This window comes from Suncus etruscus, chromosome 4 (genome assembly GCF_024139225.1).
Source record: "Suncus etruscus isolate mSunEtr1 chromosome 4, mSunEtr1.pri.cur, whole genome shotgun sequence".
NCBI lineage: Eukaryota > Metazoa > Chordata > Mammalia > Eulipotyphla > Soricidae > Suncus > Suncus etruscus.
In genome coordinates, this window is record NC_064851.1 from 102661983 (window position 1) to 102679447 (window position 17465).

A 17465-nucleotide genomic window follows, 5' to 3' on the forward strand; every position below is an offset into this window, starting at 1 on the left:
GGCGTTGACTTTTCATGCAGGACGGTGGTTCGAATCCCGGCATCGCACATGGTTCCCTGTGCCTGCCAGGGGCGATTTCTGAACATAGAGCCAGGAGTAACCCCTGAGAAGTGCCGGGTGTGACCCAAAAACCAAAAAAAAATTTTTTTTTCAAAAGCATAATTATTAGTCTCGTTTTGTAATTAAGGATTAAGAAGGCTGACTCTCTTGTTGAAACAATTTAGATCATTATTTTAAAGGGATTTGAGGCCCTTGGCAGTTTTATACCTTATGCCACCTTTGTGAGGCATTATTTACTTAAATTCAGTAAAGGGAGACACAGAATCCTAACTGTATGTAGAAATCTTACCTCTTAGGCATAAGTTTTCCTATTATGGGGTGTATGTGGAGGAAAATAAGAGACTTAAACCATAATATGAAAATAAAAGATAATAATGTGACTTATTACCAAAGGTAGATTTAGAAATTATGGGTCCTCTCAACCCTTGGTTAAAAAATACCTGCAAGGGTCTGGAGAGAAAGAACAGCAGGCAGGACACTTGTCTTGCATGAAGCTGGCCTGGATTTGATCCTTGGCATCCCAAAGGGTCCTCTGAGCACTACCAGGAGTGATCCCTGAATGTAGAACCAGGAGTAACCCCTGACCATTGCCGGGTGCGGCTCAAACACCCCCCCCCAAAAAAAAAAAAACCCGGGGCCGGAGAGATAGCATGGAGGTAAGGTGTTTGCCTTTCATGCAGGAGGTCATCAGTTCGAATCCCGGCGTCCCATATGGTCCCCCGTGCCTGCCAGGAGCAATTTCTGAGCCTGAAGCCAGGAATAACCCCTGAGCACTGCCGGGTGTGACCCAAAAACCACAAAAAAAAAAAAAAAAAAAAAAAAACCCAACGAACCAATCAGAAAACTTTGAGTACTTTTTGTAATGTCTTCACAAGCTTTACTTAGGCATAAACACTCATGAAAAACTTGTTCCCTACAATGTGGATTCCTTAGTTTGCCCTGCTATTTCCAAAATTTAAGGTGTGATAGTGCCAGAGATACTATTCCTCATAATAACAATTTCCAGAGTTCAAAAGCATTGTACTTCCTTCCACAGAACCTCAGTATCACACAACATTTACCTAATTCATCATCAACCTTCCAAAGAAAGTTAGTGGCATCTTTAGAAACTTTTACTAAAGGAAAAATCAGAAGCATGAGTATGAAAACCAAGGAGGCCAGCGAGGAAATTCAAGGTATGATCTATTTTCTGTTGTGAACTTGGAAATGCTCCTTTCACCCTACAGGTAACAGCTAAAACCATGTGATTCTCTATCTGGCTTCAAACAGATCATTAGAATTCAAATCCATTCAGCGCTGCTTCACTCTAGTAATTTGTCCGTTAAGATTAAGGAGTGTACTCTGCACCTACTTTAATGATATAGCACATTGATAACATTTTGACTCGTTTAGAGCAATGTTTACTGACATTCTTAGCAAGGCTAGCACACGCACACACAGACATGTCCATGTGCTTGGAAGGTATACCAGACCTTCTGGTAGTTGGAGCAAGTGCTGGATACAAACTCACTGTCCTGAGTTTTTCCAACGTAAGGTCACAGTGGTAAAAAAACAAACAAGCAAACAAACAAAAAACATAGTTAAAGAGATTGGGAGAACCCCATAGCAAGGAAGAAAAAAATTCAAGGTCACAATATCTATGCCCCACTCAAAGTTTGTACTATACCATTCAAGACAATCAAGATGACTTAGGAGTTTTCTTAGGTGGGGGGATGCTTTGACTTCATTTTTCTCTGGTTAATTCTTTACAAACAAATAAAAAACATAGTTAAACAGAGTGGGAGAACCCCATTGCAATGAAGAAAAGAATTTCAAGGTCGGGGCCGGAGAGATAGCATGGAGGTAAGGCGTTTGCCTTTCATGCAGGAGGTCATCCGTTCGAATCCTGGCGTCCCATATGGTCCACCCCCCCCTCAATGTCTGCCAGGAGCAGTTTCTGAGCATGGAGCCAGGAGTAACCCCTGAGCACTGCCGGGTGTGACCCAAAACACACACACACACACACACACACACACACACAGAATTTCAAGGTCACAATAACTATGCCCCACTCAAAGTTTATACTACCATTCAAGACAATCAAGATGACTTAGGAGTTTTCTTGGGGGGGGGGGAAATGCTTTGACTTCATTTTCTTCTGGTTAACTCTTTACAAACAAGCAAACAAAAACAAAGGCCAACAAAGTCATCAGGGACAGGAATGTTTTTTGGGGGGGTCAACAGAGATAAGGTACAGAAGAGGGGGAAGTGTCTAAGCAGAAGAGAGGGAGAGCCAACTGTGAAGTGACTCCCAAAGGTGGTTCCTCCACTTCTCAGGCCCTCAACACCAGGAGAGGGAGAAACAGAGAAGAAAACTCCCAGAGGCATCCCATGAGATGAGGCTGAGCCATTTTGGGGGGGTGGGGAGGGGAAGAGAAGAGGTGAGAGTGGAGGGGGGAGGGAATGGTCCAACTCCACAATGAGGTCATCCTAGCTCCCGGAAGTGACTCGAAATCACCTGCTCGGCCGAGCCCCGCCCCTTCCCGCCGAGGCCCCGCCCCCGAGCCGCCGCGACGCGTCAGGGGGAGGCGGGGAGGGGGAGGGGGCGTCTCTCCAGCCGCCGAGCCGAGCCGAGCCGGGCTCCGCCGCGAGACGCGCCGAAGGAAGGGGACCCCCGGACGCCCGGCACGGCCCCCTTCAGGGAGCACCTGGCCCCGCCCCGCCCGGCCCGGCGGGCTACAGACACGCCGGGGGGTCAACCTGATGGGTTTCGGGGTCAACGGAAGAGGGGAAGGGGCGCCCTGGCGGGGAGAAGCGCCCGGCCCCCCACCCCGCGGCTGAGGCGCAGGAGGGCGGCCATCTTGGCCGCGAGGGGCGGGCCCGGGCGCGCCGGGCGCCTCGCGATTGGCCGGCCCGGCCGGAAGTGACGCGCCGGCCCCCGGAAGCGGCGGGGGGGTTCCCGGGCCCGGCTGCCCCCCGGCGCGCGTCGGCTGCCCGGGCGCCCTCCCCGCCCCCCCGCGCCAGTCGGGCCGGCCCCCGCCCCCGGCCCCGCCGGCGGCGCCCCCCGCGCGCGCGCCCCCGCCCCGCCCCGCCTCCCCCGCGCCGCGCCCCCGCCCCGCCCCCGCCCCCAGCGCGGCGCCGCGCCGCGGAGACAGCCAAGATGGCGGCCAAGTCCGATGGCGGCGGCGGCGTGGGGGTGGGCTTCGCCCAGCTGCACAACCTGGACGAGGCGGTGGGCAGCGGCGGCGGCGGCGGCGGCGACGAGGACGCGGAGCCCGGCGGCGGCGGCGGCGGCGGCGGCGGCGGCGGGGACGAGCCGGGCGAGAGCAGCTCGCTGCACATCTGCCACTGCTGCAACACCTCGTCGTGCTACTGGGGCTGCCGCTCCGCCTGCCTGCGCTCGCTGCTGGCCCCCAAGGCGCGCCGCGGCCCCGCCAGGCCCGCGCGGCCGCTCGACGGCGGGGACCAGCCGCTGCAGCCGCCCGGCCGCCGCCCCCCGACGCCCGCCGCCGCGCCGCCGCCCGTGGAGCGGCCGTGGCTCGACTGCCTGTGGATCGTGCTGGCGCTGCTCGTGTTCTTCGGCGACGTGGGCACCGACCTGTGGCTGGCCGTCGACTACTACCGCAAGGGCGACTACGGCTGCTTCGGCCTCACGCTCTTCTTCGTGCTCGTGCCGTCGCTGCTGGTGCAGAGCCTGAGCTTCCGCTGGTTCGTGCAGGACTACACGGGCGGCGGGCTGGGCGCCGTGGAGGGCCTCAGCAGCCGCGGGCCCCCGATGATGGGCGCCGGCTACGGCCACCCGCACCACCAGCAGCAGCAGCAGCAGCACCGCGGCGCGGGGGGCTCGGCCACGCCGGGGGCGCAGCGCCTGTGCCGGCTGTCCGTGTGGATCTGGCAGTCGGTGATCCACCTGCTGCAGATGGGGCAGGTGTGGAGGTAAGACGGGGGGAGCGGCGAGAGAGTGCGGGCAGGACGAAGGGATCCCCCCCCACCCCGCAGCACCCCGGCCACGCCTTTTGGCCCGAGGAGGCCACTGTCCCCCGCCCGCCCACCCACCCCCATCTGACTCCGGGGGCCCTGCGGCGCCCTTTCCTGCGCCCCCACCCCCCCCGAGGATCGCGCCTGGGTGGCTTCTTAATGAGCCCCGGCCCAGACCGCTTTCTCACCACCACCACCACCACCCCCCCTCCCCCGGCTCTCCGCAGTGGCTGCGCCGGGGCCCAGTGCCCTGACCGGCGGGCCGCCGGCTCTCTCCCACGCCCCCTCCTTCCCCGCAGTCGTGCCCCTGCAGACCTTTCCCGCTCGGAGCCAGGAACGGGGGAAAGATTCATTGGTTTGTCAGCTTAGACGTTCCTGGTTCCTTCGGTGGTGGTGGCCTGCCTGCAGGGGAGTGCAGGCACATTCCCAGCCCCTCCTCCCCGCCGGCATCTGGGCCTGGACCCATTCCTGGTGGGCCGCTCTCCTTGGTGGCCAGGCCTGTGGGATCTTGACCTGAGGCCCTGACCGACCGACCGACCGACCGGGACAGAAATCTCCCAGGGCCAGTGGCTCCCTCCCTTCAAGACCGGTTCCCCTTTACCACCACCACCCCCCCTTTAACTGCTGTATCCTTGGCTGGCTAAACTGGGGGGTGGGGGGGGATGAGCCCTTTAAAATCCGGTGAGGCTGTGCACTGCGCTCCAGTCAGTAGGAGAGCAGAGCAAGCGAGCCAGTGAGGTTCTGCAGACTGGAGAGACAGTCTCCCCAAGAGATTGCTCCAGGTGCAGTCGTGGCCTCTGAATGTCTGTTGGAGGAGATGTATTTCCCAGCCTGGGGGAGATTTGAGGTGCTTGGTGTGGCCATGAACGTGAGGTGTTCTCAGGTGAGGGCTATAAAGGAGCAGCTCTGAGCAGTTTGTTCAGGTCTGGGCTAGATGATCCCTGAAGAGGCTCAGGCAGGCCTCAGGGAGTACAAGTGTCCCTGGGTGCCTCTGTCTGGTGCCTGGCCCAGCTGGGCAGCTTGATTCTGCACACGCACACTGGCTGCCTGGTCCTGGGTCCAGGGGACCCACTGGTGTCCTCCCTGGAACCCAGTCACTTTCTTTTCTGGCTGCTCTTGTTTGCACACCATTTTCCTGCTCCTGAGTTTATATGGTGGAGCAGGGGAAGAAAATAGGGAAGAAAGTGATTCTATTACAGTTGTTACCGTGTTCAGAGCCTGGGGTGCACAGAAGCCTTGGAGATACCTTCGTTTGGGTTTGAAGATCTGAATTTACCCAAGGGGAGTGGCGTGTGTATGGTATAGGGAATGCCTGGCCTGTGCTTGGTATTGGGGACACCTTTTATTTGGTTTCTTGCAGGTTGGTGTGATGGAAAAGGGGCTGGCACCCTAGGGAAAGTGTGCGAGCGTTTATCATACCTCCATTGGCCAGCAGAGTCTCAGCTGCAGGTTCGACTTCCTCTCAGGCCAGTTGGGGTGCTATCCCGTCTAGATATTTATGAAGGAACTTTTTGGATTGGTCTGCCTCTGGGATTTGTGTTCAGCAACTTTAGAAAGCCAGAGCGATTCTTTCTACTCCTCCGAGTGTTCTCTGTGTGCACCATGGCAGTTTCGAACTTGAGGACCAAGTGGAAAGTACATTTTAAGTGTAAATTTAGCTCTTCTAGTTTCAAATAGTTTTGTGTCTCTGTTTGTCCTGGTTGTGTATGTGTGTATTTAACAATGATACTGTAACCTCACAGCCAGAATTGTTAGTTGGTTTTTTTGTTTCTTTGTTTGATTTTTGGGTTACTCCTGGCTCTGTCCTCAGAAATCGCTCCTGGCAGGCATGGGGGACCATATTGGGATGCCGAGATTCGAACCACTGTGGTCCTGGGTCGGCTGCTTGCAAGGCAAAATGCTCTACTGCTGTGCTATCTCTCTGGCCCCTTGTGGTTTTTTTCTTTTAAGACAACACTATAACTCCAAATATTTCATAAAGTTATTAAAAGATAAGCAACTTCACCTCAGGAACGTTTTCTAGCCAAGAGAGAAACTGAGGCAGGTTGATGTTTGTGTGTCTTTCCTAGGTTCTGACTAAGCCCACACCTTTGTGTATGGGCCTTGTGTGCCTGCTATTGTGCCCACCCACAGACAGCTGCTCTGTCCTCGATTCCTCTAAGGCAGATGGTATGTGAGAGCTTCAAAGGGGGTGCTAGCTCAGTGACATTACGTGTCTTTGAATTTCCACTTGTGCTTTCAATTATCTTTGCTACTAAGGTTGTGCTATTTCATATGGTCACAGGACATAAAGATTTATGGTCTGGAAATCGTAGAAAGGGTATGTGGTGTTGGGAGTGAATGTGTGTGTGTGGTGTTGGGAATGTGTGTGTTTGTGTGTGTGGTGTTGGAGAGTGTGAATGTGAGTGAACATGCGCATGCGGTATGTATGTATGTATGTATGTGTGTGTGTAAATAGGAGCCTCACACTTTGTGTGTCTGAGCTCCTGCCCCAGCCACCAAGGTCTCTTGGAACTCTCATAACTGAGAAAAGATGTTGCCACAACTGGCCGTGTGTCCCAGGAATGCATGACTGCACCACTCCACCTCCTCCACTTTCTCCTTCTCTGAGGAAGAAGGGTTTGAGTCCTCTCTCATCTAACCATAGTGGGGCATTCACTGCCTGTCCCCTAACAGGTCACCCATGATAGTCAGCTGTTGCTCCAGATAAGAAAGTCGTGTCCTCTACCATACATGGTTTTGCAGAGCCTGAGGGATGTAGTCTGGGCCGCCTGCACTGTCTTGGGGGAGACACTGGTGTCCTATGCCACCTGTGGCTAGCACTGTGCTGGGAGACCTATGTGGCCGTGGCGCTTTCCCTGGTGATTGCAGGAGGATGAGTCACTGACAGGAAAGTGAGTCAGTTGGGGCCCCATTTCCCAGTGTCATTACTAGAAAGTGCGACCATTTTCCTGGAGGTTCCCTCCACAGGCCCGCACTGCTCTCCTGCTGGTTCGTGGTGTCCCCAGTTCCGAACACTACTCCTGGGCCATTAGTCTTGCCTTGTTCTGCTGGTGTCTTTCTCATGAGTGTGCTGTTGCCTCCTGTTTTCCACAGCCAAAGATAAATCAATTCTGTGTCTCCCGAGCTTTTCCTAATGTCCCATGAAGGCTGATGTGTTCTCTTGGGAGACTGGCTGGCAGATAGGGGGCTCTTTCTAGGAGTTGAGGGGAGCTGTTTTCTCCTCTCAAGGGCCCCCAACCCTTGGCCCTAGCACCATCTTGGCTGTTTCAGAATTGGAAATAGCCACATCCACAGGTGTGGGGCCCCCCACTTCCCCAATCCTAACCCAGTGTCCTGCTATGTGCCCTCCTGGACTAGTTTAATATTGTAGGTTGGTACTTGCTTTTTTGGTGGTTTTCTTCTCTCTTGACTATCACACCCAGCAGAACTCAGGGATTACTCCTGGCTCTGTGCTCAGAAATGACTCCTGGCAGGCTTGGGGACCCTATGGGAGGCTGGGGATCGAACATCCTTCTGTGCTATCACTCACCCTGCTTGTCCTTCTGAGGAAGGGCCAGGCTTTGGGTTTAAATCTCTCCATTGGTCTCAGGGGACTAGATTCCACCTTGAGTCACTGGTGACAATTGCTGCTGAGCAGAGACTGGCTGTGGGGAGAGGAAGCCTTTGAGGTCACACTGGCATAAGAGCCAGAGTGCCCCATCCTAGTGGGTGCTACTGGGTGCCTATGTTTTTTCTCTGCTAATTCAAAGAAATAGTGGGAGTCGTCCAAGTGGTGCTGAGGAGGTCAGAGGGGCCTTTATGGTGACTCTCAGCCAGCCTTTCCTATGGGTCCAGGCAGGGCCCAAGCAAGTGGCGCTGCTCTGACCCCAAAGTGCCTGCATGACCTGGGCCTCTCCACAGTGCTAGGGGGCCATGTATGCTGCTCCCTGATTGCTGTACTGTCTGCTGGGCCCTGAGTCTGCACCCCAAGTTCACAGTCACTTTCACAAGCCTGTTTCCTTTTCTGTCCTCAGTTTGTCTGAATTTCAAACGTGTCTCTCAAAGTGGTGGCCAGTTGGTCTGCAGTGTCCCCAGGCCTTATATGTATGTGGTTCAAAGTGGAAAGTGGCCGGCCCCATAACAGGATATGGTCAGTGTGTCTATGATTCAGGGCCTCTAGAACTTTGCTTCTAACTTAGTACTGTTTGTATCAAATCTCTATCAGAGTTCTGAGTCAAAAAAACACTTAAGTGTTTTGAAAGATTCACCTGAGGAGAGTTAAGTATTTTTGAATGTGTCTGAAAGTTCCATCTCTGGAGTGGTGCTGGGCACTAGCTGGCAGGGGTTGTAGGCAAAGGCAGCAATGCAGAGTGAAGGACGGACAGGTTGGGGAAGGTGGGTCATCTCATTATTAGCAAAGGACGAAAGATGATCTGATGACTCTGTGGGGAGAAAATGAGTCTCTACCGTCTAGAAACAAATCCCCCAAAGAATTAAGGACTTTAAAAGCACTGGAAGAACAGGTAGGTTCATTTATGAGCCTTCAGCGGACCAAAGCCCTTGATGCCATCGCAAAATAAAGAGACCTGTTTACCTGTTTATGTATTTTGGCTTCTGGGCCACACCTGGTGGTGCTCAAGGCTCTGAGCTCAGGGATCCCTCCTGGCAGGATCAGGAACCATATGGGATGCTGGAACCCAGGTCAGGCATATGCAAGCACCTTCCCTGCTGTAATGTGGCCCTGTCCCCTTGCTCTCTGTGGCCCCCACCAACCCAAATAGTCCTAGAGCACTCAGTGATCCATGAGGGTGAGGGGAGCATCCTTCTAACTCTAGCTCTGCGCGTCTTCTTTATCTTTGAGTAGGAAGAAGGAAAGATTACATCTGGAATTCCTTTTCAAGGGGATGCCGAGTTGGCATGTTTTGGGGTTTTGGGGGGTGTGTGTGTGTGTGTGTGTGATATGTAACATTGTAACTGACTTCTGGAACAATCCAGGAACGATTAAGGCAACTGCTGCACAAAAAAGTGTGGTCCTGAAGATATAGCAAGGTGGTGTGTGTGTGTGTGTGTGTGTGTGTGTGTGTGTGTGTGTGTGTGTGTGTGTGTGTGTGAATCTGTGTCTCCAGTCGCAAGTCCTGTGTTTTTGTGTTTCTGTTTGGTTTGGGGGTGCCAGGATCAAACACAGGGTGTCACATTTGGGTGCGGTGCCACTAAACTGCTTCTTCAGTCTAGTATGTATATATTTGACTCTCACTTAACAGAGTATATTGTGGAGGACTGTGGGGGAGTGGGGGGTTTGGGCGAGTGCTCCCAGGGCTGGCTGGAGTGCGTGCTTTTTTGGGGGAGCCATGGGTTCCTGGCTCCCAAACATACAGGCATCATATCATGACACAACTTGTCATGGAGCTTCCTGAGTAATGTTCAGTGACCTGGGATACTTTCTCAAGACTCATCTGTTGGGGAGCTGGTCAGTGTGGTGAGAAGGCAGGACAGTCTCTCTGCTGGGGCCTCTTGGTCTCAGCTTTCTCAGGAATTTACTAGATATGTCAAATGGAGTGAACTAAAGGTCTTATCCATTTTAAAAAGCCCATTCATCTATATTTACTCAGACGCTGAAATTTAGGGAAGGAATTTTAGTCATGCTTTTTTCTTTTGTTTTTTTTTTGGTTTTTGGGTCACACCCGGCAGCGCTCAGGAGTTACTCATGGCTCTATGCTTAGAAATCGCTCCTGGCAGGCTCAGAGGACCATATGGGATGCTGGGATTCGAACCACTGGACCATATGGGATGCTGGGATTGGAACCACCGATCTTCTGCATGAAAGGCAAACACCTTACCGCTGTGTTATCTCTCCGGCCCCTAGACATGCTTTTGAGTATGTAAATATTCTAAGAATTCATAGTTTCCCCAAGACCTGCTTTGATGTCCCACATTGTTACTTTGACTTTACAAATAAATTCTCATTCTTTTTAGTCACTTTGCTTTCTTTTGTTTTGTTTGTTGTTGTTGTTTTTGGTTTTGGGGCCACACCCAGTGGTGCTCAGAAATTGCTCCTGGCAGGCTCCGGGGACCATATAGGATTCTGGGGATCGAACCCCCATCCGTTTCTGGTCGTCTGTGTGCAAGGCAAATGCCCTACTGCTGTGCTAGCCCCACCTTTTTTTTTTTTTTTAATGTGCATAACATTCTCTAATGTTAAAATTTAAGGCACATTAGAATTCGGAGAAATTCCTTGTTCTGCTGACTTGGTAGCTAATCTTGTGAACTTGAAATTTTAGCTGACGTTCCTGTATTTCAAAGTAGTTTCTTTTGTAATCTGGTTAAAACTTTTACTGTTTTTTCTTTTAAACTTTTACTATTTGAGTTAAATGAAAAATCTTGTATTTATCTGTTACGTAGTTAGGTTTTCCATGTTTTTTTTTTGTTTGTTTGTTTTTGTTTTTTTGGTTTTTGGTTTTTGGGTCACACCCAGCAGTGCTCAGGGGTTACTCCTGGCTCTATGCTCAGAAATCACTCCTGGCAGGCTCGGGGACCATATGGGATGCTGGGATTCGAACCACTGACCTTCTGCATGAAAAGCATACACCTTACCTCCATGCTATCTCTCCAGCCCTGAGATTTTCCATGTTACTTATCAAGATTAATTTCATTATTAGGGAACTTTGAAATCTCCAGCAACTTATTATTATTTGGTATGTGTCTCAAATAAAAACAAACCTCTAATTTTTTTATAATTAAAAATATTATCTTAGATCGAGTTTAGATTCTTTATTTTGCCCTTTTTATTGTTGAATTTTGGCAGGAGCTGGGATTTGTTTGCAGGAGTCAATGAATATTATGATATTTACTGGGGAAACACCAGCTGTTCTAAGGGCTTAATTCTGCCTGTGAACTCAAGGATACTCCTGGTTGGTCTGCATGACCCTATGAGTTCTTGGGATTGAACTCAGGCTGCCTTTCATGCAAGGCAAACGCCTTCCCTACTATACTGGTTCTGGCCCACATTAGTGATTTTCTGCGTAGAATTTTACTAGGTTTTTCTTCTCTATAGATTTGCCCTTTCCTAATGTGGATAGACCAGGTGTTTTGCATGGTTTTAAACGGACTTTAAACTAGTCGTTTTGTATATTATGAACAGTTTCTCATCCACACACTTGGTGCTTGTGCCAACAGGTTGCTTAGAAACCCTTGTTCCGAGTGCAAGTGCTTTTTCTCATTGTGCGGAAGCAGTTTCTGTTTTATCCAAGTCATTGTGCTCTTGCTCCAGGGCTGGACACTCCTTGCTGGTTCTTGAAGGACAGGAACCCCTGTTAATAGAGTCCACAGAAAGGAGAGGTGCCTGCTGTCTCCTCTGCCCTTGAGTGGAAGGTACTGGAAGTGACTGTTGACCCGGATGCTGGCGAGACTCAGTGGACAGGAAACAGACTTTCTCTTTTATTGTCTGCCCTTCCCCCTTTCATCTTGAACACACTGAGGGGAGGATACCGGCTCATCCAGATGCCTCATTACTGATTGAGGTACTTAGAACCCTGGCGAGCTGGACTGGGGGGGGAGGGGTCATCGCTGTGCAGGCCTTACTATGAAGTTCTCTGAGATGCTGAGAAGTGCAGAGAGGGGTATCGTGCACGCCTGCTCCCGTCCACCTGGAGCTAGCGGTCAGCACGGGTCGATCACCTCAGTCAGCGCATGTCAGACATACATTGTGTGCTTGCGCCTTTCCACACTTCTCAGTACCAGGTCGTAAGAATGAGTCCCCATAACTACAGTAATGTAAGCTCGTCTGGAAAGACTTAGCCTGAACTCTGCTCCTTTCTCTGTTCTCCGGAAGCATCTGATCGCTTGCTGTGTCAGATAGCACTGGTGCCAATCGTTTTTGTTATGTTTTTATTCTCCAAACAAAGTGAATCATAATTCATGTACTACTCTTGTTTTGTTAAACTTGTAACTGTGCGTGTACACACTTTTTCACCTTCTCTCTTTCTCGATCTCTCACTCCTCTCCGTCTATGGCTCACACCCACCAGTGCTTAGGGGCTTATTCCTACTGGGTGGGGGCGGGGACCCTACTTGAGGCCCGAGATTGAGCCTTGGTCACCATAGACAGTGCCCTGCCCACCGTTCACCCTCTCCAGCCCCTAGAGCAGATTTCTGAAGAGTACAGGCATGTTCGGGGCGGGGGGGGGGGGGGCAGTGGGATGCTGCTGGTTCCTTGGCAATTGTCATTTGTCCTTTGTGCGACAAACCTAGTATTACATCCAGGCGCTTCCAGTGACCAAACTTGGGTGCCATGCTTCTATCAGAAGGTTTTTTTCCAGTTTTGCCTCATGCTTCCATCTGTGCTGTTGTGATGGGCAGGCACTACTCCCTGTGTGTCTCCCTGTAACCAAGGTTGCTGTTTTTTTTTTTTTTCTTTTGTCGGTTTGTCTGTTTGGGGGCCTCACCCAGGGGTGCTCAAGGATTACTCCTGGCTTTGTTCTCAGGAATCATTTCTGGCAGTGCTTTGTGTACCATACAAGATGCCAGGGATTGAACCCGGGTGGTTCCATGCAAGGCAAAACCTTCCCCACTGTGCTTTCATTCCGGCCTCCTTGGTAGCCGTTCTCAAGGAAAAGGAAATCAGCATTAGAGTTGGGAAATATATATTTTTTGGCATTAACATATTTGAACTATAGGGGTGGGATGGATGGAGGAAACTTGAACCTCCAATGTGGAAACAGGCCACTCTGACCAACTCTGAGCCAGAAGGAATTTGTGAGCAGCATGTTCATCAAGTCACAGTTATATCTGTTATTTGCCTGATATCATACCTAAGATCCTGGCTAGAAGTCAACATGGCAGAACATGGAATCAGTCCTTGAACTCTGAAACTGCTCGGAAAGCTCGAAGTACTTCAAGGTCATGATCCACAGAGGTGCCAGGTTAGAAGCGTTTTGTTGTGTTGGGGAAATGGATCTTCCGTTCAGAGTGAATTTTCAGAAATGTTAGATTTGTTGAAATCCGTGCCAAGGATAGGATTCCTGAGAAGCAGCTAGCGAATGAAAGGGGAGAAGTGGCCTAATGGCGTTAAATGGGTGTCATTGGAGACATGAAAAAGCGCGTTGGCTACATTTCGCCTGATAGATGCCTAAGAGTCTGGCTGGGTGTCCCCATCCCAGCGCTGGCACCTGGTGAGTCAGCTCAGGTACCTCATATCACCAAACACCAAAGCAACAGCCCGTCGAGCCCTTCCTAGGAATCACCGTGGCAGAGGCCAGAGAACCCCAGGACTTGGGGTTCTGCCTGGTGAGGACCCCAGGGGAGGTGATGCTGCCTGTGGCTGGCTGGTGTTTGGGTCTCCATGGTGGTGTAGCCAAAGAGTGAGGACCCCCCCCCCCAACCCAGGCCTCTCACTAGCTGGCAGGACTTGCCCTGCATGGAGAGGGCTATCATTTTGCTGGAAAGAAGCTTCATTCCAGGCTGCTGATGAAAAAGCCTGCCCTGCCTCCCTGTGAAGGAATTAATAGATGCACCATTGAAGCCTCTCACGTGGCTTCCCTGAGACTGAGGAGAGGAGGAGGGGGCGCCTCTGAACTGGGAAGAAAGAGGCTGCATAAAAGACTCATTTCTCCTGCACATGGAACAAAAGTTGGCAGAGCAAAGCAGGGGTGTGCAAAGCTAGGAGATTGTATAGGGGACGAGCTGAGAATTGGGTTTTGTGTGGAGGCTACACTAGGGTTCCCCTTTGCCAGGGACCACAGGACACCTTTGGTGGAGGTCAAGGTCCCACTGAGCAGGCATTTGTCAAGCAGGTTTTGGGTCTTTTGTTTTTGGGCTGTGCTCAGGGATTACTCCTAGCTCTACACTCAGGGATCACTCCTGGCAGGTGCAGGGACCTTATGGGATGCCGGTGATCACACCTGGGTCAGCCTTGTGCAAGGCAAATGCCCGCCCCAATGTGCTATCACTCCCAGCCCCAGGTTTTGGGATCTCAAAAGTGTCTGGATGGCTGGAGTGTGGTGCTTGGCTGGGCTGCCTGGTATGTCAGTCCCTAGTTTGGGTCCCAACCACCTTCAGAGCTGCCATCACATGACCCATGTGTGCCTGAGTCAGGAACGTAGGATGAAGGCTGGACCACCCTCAATTCTTTCTGGAATGGGAACAGTCACCTCCACCACCACCATCATGGATCCCTAGAACAGGCTCCCATGGCACTTTGGGGGACTTTTGCTCCTTCTGGCCCAGAGTTTCTATCTTGGCCTTTTAAGTTCTTGGAGGTGGCGGCTTCAGGAGGTCACATCCTGGCAGGAGAGGCTCTGACACAGGACCCTTCTTGGTTCCCCCAGGGCTACTGGGTCATTAGGTGCTTCTCAGCCTCAAACCCCCATTAGCCACCCCCTCCCTCCACGAAAAAGTGGACTTAGGGACACTAAGTCTTAGGCTCAGCAGACACGTGAGAAATCTGGTCCTTGCAGCTCCCACATGCTGGGAAGAACCATCAAGTGCCCACACACTTCTCCGAGGGGACCCAGTAACCAGTCCTGAGCTGGTGGGGTCACAGCACAAGCTCCTAACCATGTCATTGTATTGATGGGAGAGTTCCAGGGTTAAGTGCCATGATTTTTCTGGTCAGGCTATGGGCCCCTTATGGAAGTGGGGGGCCCCTTGGGAAGTTTCTGCTCCTGTAGCACCCATTTTAGCTGGGTTGGGGTGAATGTCTGGGGGGTGCATTGCCACTGGAACTCCTGATACTCTGGAGGAGCAAGCGCCGTTTGGAATTTGGGTCCTGTGGAACGTGGGAGTAGCGGGGATGTAAATCCAGATTCATTTGCGTGTAGTGAACAGGGAAGGGAGCAGCGCAGCCAGTTGTCGAGGCCAGACTGACGGGCAGAGGAAGCAGACGGCTCGGAGCCATCCAAGCAATCTGCTTTCATACTCATGCTTGGTTTGTTTATTTTTATTTTTATGTTTTGAGGATGATTGGGAGAAGCTTCCAAATTAAATAGAACGTGAAAGGCAGCAACTATGTAGTGTGGTATATCTGAGACAGGACTGCTGCTTTGTGACTAAGAAAGAACATTTTGGGGGCTCTGGACAGTGCCTGGGGGGGGGCCCAGGAATGAAACTGAGGTCCCGCTTTTGAAAAGCAGGTCTGGGTCTGGGCTGTGAGGTTCCTGCCTAGGGCACTGTTCATGGACAGAGACATCTTCTGATGGGAGTGTCCGGAAGAAATGGTCTCGCTCACCCTTTCCCCACCGCTCTCCTCTGCCCAGCCTGGGGTGTGAGGAAGGGGAACAGATGGCTGGGATGCTGCTGAAGAGACTGTTTATTTTAGAAACTTTTTTGCGGTGAAGGGCAATACCTAGCAGTGCTCAGTCAGGACTTATTCTTGACTCTGAGCTCAGGGATCACTCATGGCAGGGGTTGGGGAACCATCTGGGGTTTCAGGGCTGGAATCCAGTCAGCCACATGCAAGGCAACAGCCTCTACTTTGGAATTTTTTTATTTTGGTGGTGGGGGTACACCTGGTGGTATTTGATTTATTCCTGGCTCTGCACTCAGGAATCACTCCTACTGGGCTCAGGAATGCCGGGGATTGAATCCAGGTCAGCTGTGCAAGGCAAGTGCCCTCCCTATTGGGCTGTTACTCTGGCCCTTTGATTTATCTTTTAATTCAGTTATTTAGGGTACTATCTAGGCCTCTGCCTCATATCCTTTTTAAATTACTAAATTGTCCTTTAATTAAAATTTACAAGTTGTCCTTGGCCAGAATGTCTTGCAGTAATACTGAACACACTCCTCCCTTCTTAAACAGTGAGGTGAGAAAACTTAGCTTTTAAAAAGAATAAATTTGAGGGCCCGGAGAGATAGCACAGCGGTGTTTGCCTTGCAATCAACCGATCCAGGACCAAAGGTGGTTGGTTTGAATCCCGGTGTCCCATATGGTCCCCTGTGCCTGCCAGGAGCTATTTCTGAGCAGACAGCCAGGAGTAACCCCTGAGCACTGCTGGGTGTGGCCCAAAAACCAAAAAATAAAAAAAAAAAAAGAAAGAATAAATTTATTGCTCATGTGATCCATTAGAAATATGCTAAATTAAAACATCGAAGTATTATGTCTTGAGTTCTAAGTAATATTTTTTCACATAATATTTTGTTGAGGTGCGAATGGTCTTGTGTAGTAGGCTAGTAAGTTTTGGGGTCCCCTGTTCCACATCTGTCTGTATTTCAGATCTCAGGGATGAAGTTTCTTGGGTCATTTGGGACCCTGATAAATGCCCATAGTTCAGATAACGAGCACCTAATTTCCATCCTTGGGGACCTTGCCAGCTGTTCTCTTGACAATTTACCCCTCACCCCAAATCACCACTTGATTTTCCTTCCTTAAATCTAATGATTCAAATCACCAAGCAGTTGACTTAATTGTGAGATCTCTACCTGAATTCGGAGGTTTACACTAAAATTGGCTCTTATTTAGTCTTCCTTGACCCTGAGGTGGTAAAACTCACTGAGGTTCTAGTCGGAGGATCCAAAAAGTCTTTATGAAGCATCTCAGTTGATGGATTGAATGTGAAACTGCAACAGAAATGTTTCCCTCCCAACATGTCAGTGTGTGTTATAAGCTCTTCTGGGAACCCACAACATATTTAGAAATGGAGGCACACGCGTCTGTCTGGCTTCAAAGGCAAAGCCGTGAACTGTCTGTCGTGATGTTCTTGCTCTGATACTTCTGAAGATGATTTAGATCACATTTTCCTAACTTGCTTTCAGAACCTAACTTACCAACACCGGTAAGATAATAAACACATTTATTTAGTGGCTGCTCCATTGCAAATATTCCTGGGCATAAGTTCAGCACTAGTCTAGACTTTCCCTGGGATCCAGACTAGGACCCTTGTGGCCTGTGTGACTGAGGGATTATGCTTTCAGTTGGGGTGCAGATTGTGATTTGATGCAAATGCTACACCTGAGACCTTCAGCAAAGCTGTGGAGTGGCCAAGGCCAGGCAGACTCTACATGAGGTGGATAGATTATTTTGCTAGTGGGTGTCTTTGATGCAAATCACCTTTTTGTTTCGTTCTGTTTTTGTTTTGGAGCTCACGGGTTCCTCCTGGCTCTGCACTCAGAAATCACTCCCTGGAAGGCTCAGGGCACCCTATGAGATGCTGGAAATTGGATTGAAGTCCAACATTGTACAAGGCAAATGCCTTCTCCATTGTGTTCTTACTCTGGCCCTCTGTCTTCATTTTTATTTTCTTTGGATTTGGGACCACATCTGACTTTGCTTATGGCTCACTCCTGGTAGGACTTGGGGTGCTAGGGTTCAAACCTGGGTTAGTTGCTTGCTCTAGGCAAGTGCCAGGCCCCTGTATCTCATAGCCACAAACAGGCCAGAATCGTCTAGGCAAGCTGTGCCCATGTCTGGGTTTGATCTGACACTTCTACCCTAGCTCTCAGACCTGGAGATCTTGGCACATATGTGTATGCACTTTG

General features: G+C 50.9%; 1 protein-coding gene across 1 annotated transcript in view; it reads left to right on the plus strand.

Moving 5' to 3' along the window:
* The first annotated feature begins 3199 nt into the window (after nucleotides 1-3199).
* Nucleotides 3200-17465, plus strand: part of XKR6 (XK related 6) — a 72756-nt gene continuing 58490 nt past the window's right edge. The window contains exon 1 of the mRNA XM_049771108.1: nucleotides 3200-3975. Coding sequence (XP_049627065.1) covers nucleotides 3200-3975 — 776 coding nt within the window. The remainder of the gene's footprint in view (nucleotides 3976-17465) is intronic.